The sequence below is a fragment of the Poecilia formosa genome, unplaced genomic scaffold (genome assembly GCF_000485575.1).
Source record: "Poecilia formosa unplaced genomic scaffold, Poecilia_formosa-5.1.2 Scaffold26, whole genome shotgun sequence".
NCBI classification, from domain to species: Eukaryota; Metazoa; Chordata; class Actinopteri; order Cyprinodontiformes; family Poeciliidae; genus Poecilia; species Poecilia formosa.
In genome coordinates, this window is record NW_006799965.1 from 2,272,388 (window position 1) to 2,281,764 (window position 9,377).

Sequence of the window (9,377 nt, forward strand, 5' to 3'; positions counted from 1 at the left end):
CGTCACATCCGGCTTACGTAGCCATCGGAGCGTAACGGTTAGTAGCAGTCAGAGGCAACGAGGGCTTTTTCATCCTGTTTTTGTCTTGTAGAAGAGATTGCGTAGACTTCGACAAAACGCGACAAAGTAATTGAATCTATTTGAATGCGAGCCTCACAGCTCCTGACCGTGTGGTTACCGTGTTAGTCGTAGAAGTTTGAATTGAAGAAGCTAAAGACGGAGCACGTTTCCCCCCTGTTACCGCGTTGTTAGCGTGGCGCTCTCATTAAGACACGCTAGCTTTAGCATTGAAGCGTTTTGACCTCGCTGTCAGGATGCCATGCCACAATCAGCAGCTGAACAGTGTCAACAGTGGCCAGGAGCACCCGATGAAGCAGGTTCGGTTTGCCAACAGCAGCAGCAGCAGCAGTAGTGTGCCTGCGGTGCTGAACAGCTCTGAACCGACTGATGTCCCCACGCAGCCGGTCAGCCAGGACAGCCTGGGTCCTCAGCTGAAGCTGCTCCCTCTGAACGACCAGATCCGAGAGTTACAGACAATAATTAGAGACAAGTGAGTCCCCGTTCTTATATCTGCGACACAGCGCCTTATCCGGTTTGGTAACATGGCCTCTCCAGAGGGAAGCAGATGCCCAAAATAAATGGACTGTCCATAAAACTATTCATATAGTGAATAGTTTAAAGGGCATTTGTGTTTGATAAATGATTTCGATACTTTCCCCAAATTTCATGTGACATCCTGAGACATGGTCTCGGGTGTATTATCCAAAAGACAAAAAGAACTCATATTTACAGTAGTTTAATTCAATTTCACTATCACTTAGAAATATTTTGTTTCTCTGCAAAGTTTATGCAGATCTTGGATTGTTAATGTGGAAGATTTACACATGTGACCCTTTCACATCCAAAGCGTGGTGCTGCCACTTCCACATATTTTACTTTAGATATGGTGTTGCTTTCATGCTTCTGGAATTGGTGCCAAAACCTTTGCTGGGCCTTTGTTGTTTATCTTGAAATAAAATACTTATGTCTTTCAGACATATGGAGAATACAGTAAAATCTTGGTAAATGATGCATTCATAACACTGGCAGAATGACATAATATAAATAGAAAACCTAAAAAGATAAAGTCTGTGATTTTGATGCACAGATTGAAGCAAAAATATAGAAGCAACACCAGCAAATTGTAGAGTTTGATATTTTTGAATCAATCAAAAGTTTGTGTGTGTGTGTGTGTGTGTGTGTGTGTGTGTGTGTGTGTTGCACCTCTTTGCATTTTAAGTTGATCTAACCTCTGCTGAAAAATTGTTAACCTTACTTTCTCCAAGCTGAAATACAGCACAAAAGTGTAAAAGCGGAGGCTGATCTAATCAAGTGCCTATTTATACTTTCAGAACGACCAGCAGAGGAGATTTTGTTTTCTGTGCGGACCGACTGGTGAGATCATATACTGTACAGCAACGCGGCAAAGCCATTTGTTTTCAGCTTTCTGAAATGGTTTCTGTTCCCTCCCCCACCCCAACAACAGATCAGACTAGTAGTTGAAGAAGGCTTGAACCAGCTTCCCTTCTCCGAGTGCACCGTCACCACTCCCACAGGTCAGACCGTCTCAGGTTTAACGCTCCAGATTTGAAAACACTGAACTGGTTTTTCTACTCGGCTCCATTTTTTATTTATCTTTTTTGCAGCGCTAGTCAGTACAGCTCCATTTTATGTCCGTGTTTGATTTTCCGCCCCTTAGGGTACAAGTATGAGGGAGTCAAGTTTGAAAGAGGCAACTGTGGAGTCAGCATCATGAGGAGCGGTAAGTGAGACCCGGTGCAGCATTTTAAGGCTTTTCAATGTGAGGACACGTTAGTCTGCGAATCTCTACTTTTATATTTCCGCTTGTGCTGCACGTTCCCCTGCTGCTCGATCTCACAAGCTTAAAATGTCTGCTCGGTTGGCCGTTTTTCATCACTCTATGGCGATACAATAAGAGTGATCGATTCAAGGTCACTTGGAACGATTTTATATTCAGTCGGTTTTTGCCAAGCATGAGCTTTAAGCTCATTTCAGCTGTAACTTGATGTCAAGGACGAGAACATTGTTGCCCGATCGGCGCGCACAGTAAACTGCTTTCTAAAAGCTGTACATGTCTTCAAGTGAGTGATGCGAGTCTAAGCACAAAGTCGTGTTGATCTCACCCGTGTCGACACATCTTTAATTATACATCGCAATCCGAGAAATACATTCTGTGTTTTGCTTGCAGGCGGTAGAACTTATTGTTTTTTTTGAATGGTAGTTCTGCAGGCTTGCTGCAGGTCTTTTTCTTGACGTTGCTTCTTAGCTCGAGTATCACTTGAGTCACACCAGAAGCTTTGCACAGTTGTTTCTTTTGTAGTTGGCAAACAGCTCATAAACTTAAGGGATGAGACAATATTTTCTACAGTCCTGACACAGAAGTGATTGTAATTTGCGTCTACAGGCACTGTACATCTAGCAGCCTGCCACAAAGATGCGTATAAAAGGTAATTCCTAAAGAGCCGTAAGCTGAAATATTTGCCTTACGGAGGGAATCAACTAAACGATGTCTCTCTCTCGTGTCTCGTTACATTGAATTTACGTGTGACTTTCAGATACTGAAGGTCGTATCTAGGTTCCTCAGCCCTCATGCTTCTTCTTTTGCTCGTCACCTTCCTCCTACCTTTAAGTACGCACGGCACAATGTGCTGTCACTGTCAACACAAGATATGACAGAGTGAAAAAGCAGACAATATGTATAAAGAAAAACCGTGGAGGACCTTCAGAAAGCTGAACTGTTGACAGAGATCAATTTAAAAGGTTAGACTAAAGTCTGTTTTTTTTTTTTTTTTTATTAAAGCAAATAATGAAGGACCTTGGAAAACGTTTTTATTTCACACGTTATATCTTTAACGGCATATAGTTAAATCTACAGCAATAGATCAACTGTAAATTGATATCGTACTGCTTTATTGTCAGAGCATATCTGAATTTTATCTTGCATAACAGCAGATTTGTTTACAAACATACATAGACACGTGAACAGACTGAATCCACATGTAAGCCGGTCGCAACAACCAATTAATCAGTCGCATAATGCATGACAATAAACAGTTTTCATTCTGATCATTAATATATTTTGAAGGGTAATTTTGTTTTAGTATTCAGTAATTAGAGACTATTTTTGGATTATTTTTTCCCAGATTTAGATAAGTATGGAAAAAGACAACTGAGCTCGGAAACATTATTCTCTGTCCCAATGTCAGAATATCCCATCCAATCACTGATTGTTCATCCATCCATTTGGCCGTATTTCAGCCATCCATCCCAAATTGATTGCTTAGAAATTTCAGTTTGGGAGTTTTGTGATGGCAAAGCATTGAACAGAACCCTGTCAACAGAACCACGTTTGGTTTCCACAGGTGAAGCCATGGAGCAGGGCCTCCGCGACTGCTGCCGCTCAATCCGGATCGGAAAGATCCTCATCCAGAGCGACGAGGAGACCCAGAAAGCGAAGGTCTACTACGCAAAGTTTCCCCCGGATGTGTACAGAAGAAAAGTGCTGCTCATGTACCCCATCCTCAGTGAGTCGCTGCAGGCTCAGCCCAGCTCCGGTTAACCACCTCCGGTCGCACAGAAATGTCAAAACGTGTCTAATTTTATGCAAAAAAAAAAAAAAAGTTTTTTCTATACTCATTCATTGTAAGAAGTCTCCCTTGAGTTGACCTTCACCGCCACCACCAACTCTGCATTGCCACATCATACAGAACCATTCACACTGCTCTGATAATTATAGCTCTCATGGGGGAAATTATACACTGCCTCAGCGTTAGCCACCAGGCTGCAGAATAACATAATGAGGACCAATAAAAATAGGATCCTAATAGTTCTGGTTTCCTGTTGTCACAACGGGCATGTTTCTGCTGTTACTTAAAAATGTAACGATGGGAAAGCTTGATTTACATACAGATAGATTTTTTTTTGAGGGGGGTTGGGGGGGGGTTATATCACACCAATGGATAAAGTTTAACTAATGCATACAAGAATGCAATTTTTCCATCAGATGAAGTGTCCTGTGTAAGCAGGCAGGTGAAAAAGCATGTCTAATATCGTATCTGCTGCGTCTGCAGGCACAGGGAACACGGTGATCGAGGCCGTCAGGGTGCTGATAGAACACGGTGTCCAACCCAGGCACATTATTCTCCTCAGCCTCTTCTCCACACCTCACGGTAAACCAGCACACAGCTCACAGCCCCGCTTTTCTGTCCGTATCCGCTTTCTCATCTCTTCATATGCATGTGCAGGATTGTTCACTGGTGCTTCAATGGCTTTTGACGATATAAGTTTGGAGGTTCTTGGTAATTTATGTAGTTTCTATAACTACCGTCCAGGTTGCTGTGACATTTAATGTGGATGTTAAAAAAAAAAAAAAAGGATTTCAAGGTAATTTCACTTTGTGACCTTTCTTCCTGAGGATCCGTCAGGTTAAAACTTAAACTTTGGATATAAGACATATTTAAAGCTGAAGGGCATGATGCTATAAATGCACTCTGGTGCACTCTGGGATACTTTTTTTTTCCTTTTTAAGAATTGTTCTTGACACAGTGTAGAAAGTGTGAGGTTGAAAGATGAGACAATGTGAGGAAAAAAACAGAATTGAAACGTAGCCGATCCAACCTGCTGGGAACTAAACCAAGAACCACATTCCTCAATTCCTTCCCAGTTTTTCCTCTTGATGTTGCGTCTGAAAGCTGTTTTTGTAAACCTTTGACCTGCTGTTACTGACTTTAGGTCATGTTAATTATAAGTCAGAAAATGTAAAATACAAGAGTATTCAAAATCTTTTTTGTTGCCATGATCTGCCATCAGACAGAAGCAACGTAATTATTTCAATAAAACGAATGTTAAGTGGAGTAAATTAATGTGCCGCTTTTCCAGTCTTACAAGCGAACCACTCAAATCGCTTGTCACCAAAAGCGGCAGCAGGAATTGAACCCACAACTTCCATATTGCGCGACTGTTACTCTCCACTGAACCACAATTTGCTCCAGCAATACGTCATCTCAGTTTTAGCATCTTATTAGCAATCAGCATCGACAGAAATCGGAGGCCTTCGCGTTTATTTCCTAGAGCAGTTCTCAACACGCTTCGATGTTTCTGCTCCAGAACATGCCATCATATCGGAACCAGTTTATCACCCATTTATTCAAATCTAGAATTGTCCTTTTATTGCAGCAAAATTTACATAAGCCATTTCTCTCGAGTTGCAATTTAAGAAGAAACGTTGTTTACAAGTTTCTGAAATTTAAGGCCTTTGAGATTAATTTTCTGTTGCATTTTGTGCTTTTAATATCCCATGTTTCTATAGCTGCGTTCGTTTACGTGTCACTGCATTACGACATTGCATTGTCCATTTTAAAATGTAATCCACATTTCCTTTAGGAGCCAAGTCCATAATCCAGGAGTTTCCAGACATCACCATCCTGACCACAGAGGTTCACCCAGTGGCGCCAACACATTTTGGACAGAGATACTTTGGCACCGACTAAAACAGGACAAAATGCTTTTGGTATTTTGTCTGCAGACTTTGTCTCTGCATCTCATCGTGTCCTTGTGTCACGCAGTACTATTAACTCAAGTTGTTGAACTGACACCTAATGATTGACCCCATTACTTGTATTTATTGCTTTTTTTTTTTTTTTTGCTTTTTATGCTCAGACTGTAGAAAGAAAACCACAAAGATTAAAACATGGATCATTTTATTTTGTGTTGTATGAACAGATGAATCAATAAAGAATTTATATTTGTTTACAGACAGAACAATACATGAAAGTGGATTGAGGTGTTTTTTTGGGGGGTTTTTTTGTACGTCAGTAATGGTTTAAAAAATAAAATGTGGAAGCACCGTTCACCATACTCGAAACAGTTAAAGAAAGGAACCACGTTTAAATCGATCTCTTTGCTGCAAATAATCTCATGGATTTTTATACATCATGGTTTAAGAAAAGCACACCGCTTTAAAGTTTGTTACAAAAGGATCAAAATATACAGACACTGCCTGCAGCAGGTATAAGTCAGTGAACCAACATACAGGGAAAAAAGGAATGTAACAATAAATAGACAAGACTGTGCGATACACTTAACATCAACATCATCAATATTTCATTATGCTTTATACACACTTTTAACATGGTTAAAAAAAAAGAAATCAAAATAAGTATTTGTCACTGGAGCAGCATCAGATATGGGTTTAGACAGCTGGGAAGCATTTTAAAGTGTCCAGATGGAACAGCATCAAAGCTTATTAAAGGCCAAAACTCTTATTTGTAGGCTTATAAGTAAATTTAAGTACAGAAATTAAGAGTTATACAGGAGTTCCAGCAATATATTTTTAATTAAAATTTTACAAACATTAAAATGTAGAATCTCACCCTCCTCCATCAGTAAGCCGATGAGAACAGGTCTAATAAATATGCACAATAATGAATGAGGATAGCTGGTATGATGGAGGACAAACATAACAGGCATGTCCAATAAGCGCACTCCAGAGTTCAGCAAACAGCATCCCAGTCATGATACACAAGATATTCAGGATATTACTTCCTTCAAAAAGAAGAAACAATATGTTCAGCTTGCAACAAAGCTGTGCTGAAAAAAGCTTAATCAGTGCTTGCTTAGTTTTTTTCTATCTGGTGTGTGATATGTCCAATCTGATAACACAGTTGACTTCACTGCTTGGAAAACTGCTTCTTTTTTTTTGTGTGTGTTTTGTTTTTTTCCCCAAAAACTCCACAGGTTGCCTGGAAAGGACGATGCGATGGATACATTCTCAGGAGAAATTTCTCCAAAGCACACAGGAATACTTGCGTAAGGCGCAGGTCAAGTCAGATCTTCTAATATGCTTGTAACCTTTCGTTAGAGTAAAATTAAAACCTATGTTACACTGGGGGAAAACGTCAAACTGATTGGACAGCTGGGTCCCTACGTTAGACCTCCGCAGGCCTCAGGGTGGGTTTTAATACTCCTTCTCCCTCTCCCCACGCTGCCTCCTGCTGAGAAGGATTGTTAAGGTGCAACACTGTAAACGCAGCCCAGCTGTGAAACAGAGGCAATGTAAAATAGCACTGTACCACACAGCATCACCAACGAACCAATAATAAATAACATCCTTTTTACTGAGGTAATAGGTTTTCTTCCTAAATAAACCATTATTTGCACTTCAGCTTGTCGTCCATCTAAGTTATCTTTCCTCATCGTGTAAAACTTAATTGAAAATTGGCAAAAAAAACAAAACAAAAAAGAGCAGGTCATAATGCAGACCGTCTCCCACTCACCATCTCCAGCATTCCCCCCTACCCCCTCCAACTTCCACATTATTTGGAATGCAAACACATCATAACAAAGTGTTTGATAAAAGTCAGTATCATCTGTGCAGGTTAGTCGTCCATCTCGATAGTAACGGAGGGGTCTGCGTCCTCAACTGGAACAAGAAAAAAAAAAAAAAAACATCTTAGTGGGCAAATCGGGAACTTTTTTCAAAGGTCTTGTTCGAACTGATGGATTTCATAATAAGGGAGGATTGTTGCATTGTATGTCCACTAGGTGGTAGCAGAATATTCAAACAGTCGTGCGTGTGACTGATCCGCCCAGATTCTGCCTTCATAGATCGTATCTACAGTACAGAGTTATGATAAAATAAGAAAACAGCAAAAACTAAGGGAAATAATCACTTTAGTTGTTCCACTGAAAACTATTATTTCTTAACAAGGTTCACCCACCGCTATAGAATAAATGTTCCTAAATTTTTAGTAAGATTTTGCTACAGCAAAAAAAAAAAAAAAAAAACTAAGACTTTACATTGTTCTCCCCGGGTTAAAGTTTAGAGAGCGCTGCGTAGTGTACTGTATCAATATCCAGTTCCTAAGGCTAATCAGTGGAGCTAATGAAAATGATTGTGTAGGGAGAAAAAAAACTTAAAGAAAAAGTTTCTGGAGCATATCTGAGTAATAAACAGAAAAGAGAACTTACCCAAACTTCCTTCTGAACCATCATCCGACTCATCCCACATGTCCTCGTTAGCTAGCAAGGGGTTATGGGATTCAGAGCTCTGACTCCTTAAAGGGAAGTAGTGACCATTCCCTTGGCTGCCATTACAAGATATGAAGAAGGAAATTAGTCAGTGTTACTTTTAGTACATTTCTTTTTTGCGTCTTGTTTTATGACATACAAAACTACTTCCTTATGTTTCTTAATCATATTTGTGATCATAAATTTACGTTCTCCTTTTGTAATTTACCTTGTGAAAACTGGGATGAACCACAGTTTGCGGTCTTCTCCAAACACTTGCAGCAGGTTTTTGTGTAGGCCAAGGCTGAACCCGTTTCTGTCAGGTCCACTGGCAAATACTGGAGCTGAGAAGGCCTCTACGAAAGGGAAAGGGAACTGAAAATTAGAATGTGTTCTCATGCCACAATTTTCCTGATTTCATTGGATTAAAAAGAAAATATATCGATATATACACACATCACATAAATGGCTGGATATTCCCTTAGGAAAAAAAAAAAAAAAAAACAGCATGTCACCTCTCACCTAAAGTGGATCTGTTCTTGGCCACTAACCAACAGTGGTAAGTGAAGAGAAACATGAGACTGACAAAGAACATGAGTGCAACAAACATGAGGAAGAGGATATGGAACTTTGCAGGTCCATTTGGCAGGTCCCCCTAAGGACAGAAAGAAACAGGAGACATCAGTTCATGGGGAAACCAGTGGCAAAAAGGACAAATAACCTAAACAAACTTTACAGTAAAATTACACTGCAAAATATTTTTTTTTAAAAATTGAACAACAACAATGACACTCACCACCCAGAATTTGAGAAAATACTGAAGGACTGTTGCTGTGATGAACACACAGTACAGCATGGAGTAGGCGAGGAAAAGTAGGAAAAACTTGTAGTTGGAAAAACCGACACAGTTGTTTACCCTGGGAGAAAAATAAAATTTGGTAATCAGGGAACAGAAAAACAATATAAATGCAATTAATCTACAAAGTACTATAAGTTCCAACTTACCAGGGACAGTGATGGTCCATCTTTAAGACACAACTAAAAAAATAAAAATAAAAATATACTTTTTATGCATCACTTCCAAAAGTGATTGATCTTAAAACAGTATATCAAGGTAAATGCTCTTGAATTATTGTGCCCAAAAATGAAGTTTCAAGCACAAATGCTCTTCATGATCATTTTTTCATCCAAGTCTCATCATATTAAATATAAAAGAAAATATCAACTGTCTGAATACTAACATGTTTTTTTACAAGCATTTCTGGCATCCAGTGTTTGGCAAAATTGTCCACTTTCATGTTCTGTCACAT

General features: G+C 39.6%; 2 protein-coding genes across 2 annotated transcripts in view; one reads left to right on the plus strand and one right to left on the minus strand.

The window, feature by feature from the left end:
* Nucleotides 1-25: 25 nt before the first annotated feature.
* On the plus strand, nucleotides 26-5,823 carry uprt (uracil phosphoribosyltransferase (FUR1) homolog (S. cerevisiae)). Its single transcript, XM_007548384.2, has 7 exons — nucleotides 26-550; nucleotides 1,392-1,434; nucleotides 1,526-1,595; nucleotides 1,739-1,801; nucleotides 3,423-3,584; nucleotides 4,131-4,229; nucleotides 5,443-5,823. Exons 1-7 carry the CDS (start codon nucleotides 315-317, stop codon nucleotides 5,547-5,549), a joined length of 780 nt encoding a protein of 259 aa, XP_007548446.1. The 5' UTR covers nucleotides 26-314; the 3' UTR covers nucleotides 5,550-5,823.
* A 571-nt stretch (nucleotides 5,824-6,394) lies between these two features.
* Nucleotides 6,395-9,377, minus strand: part of zdhhc15b (zDHHC palmitoyltransferase 15b) — a 5,205-nt gene continuing 2,222 nt past the window's right edge. Inside the window, exons 6-11 of the mRNA XM_007548382.2 lie at nucleotides 9,073-9,105; nucleotides 8,864-8,984; nucleotides 8,590-8,722; nucleotides 8,297-8,423; nucleotides 8,029-8,144; nucleotides 6,395-7,480 (exon numbers count right to left, since the gene is read on the minus strand). Coding sequence (XP_007548444.1) covers nucleotides 7,437-7,480; nucleotides 8,029-8,144; nucleotides 8,297-8,423; nucleotides 8,590-8,722; nucleotides 8,864-8,984; nucleotides 9,073-9,105 — 574 coding nt within the window. The 3' untranslated portion in view covers nucleotides 6,395-7,436. The remainder of the gene's footprint in view (nucleotides 7,481-8,028; nucleotides 8,145-8,296; nucleotides 8,424-8,589; nucleotides 8,723-8,863; nucleotides 8,985-9,072; nucleotides 9,106-9,377) is intronic.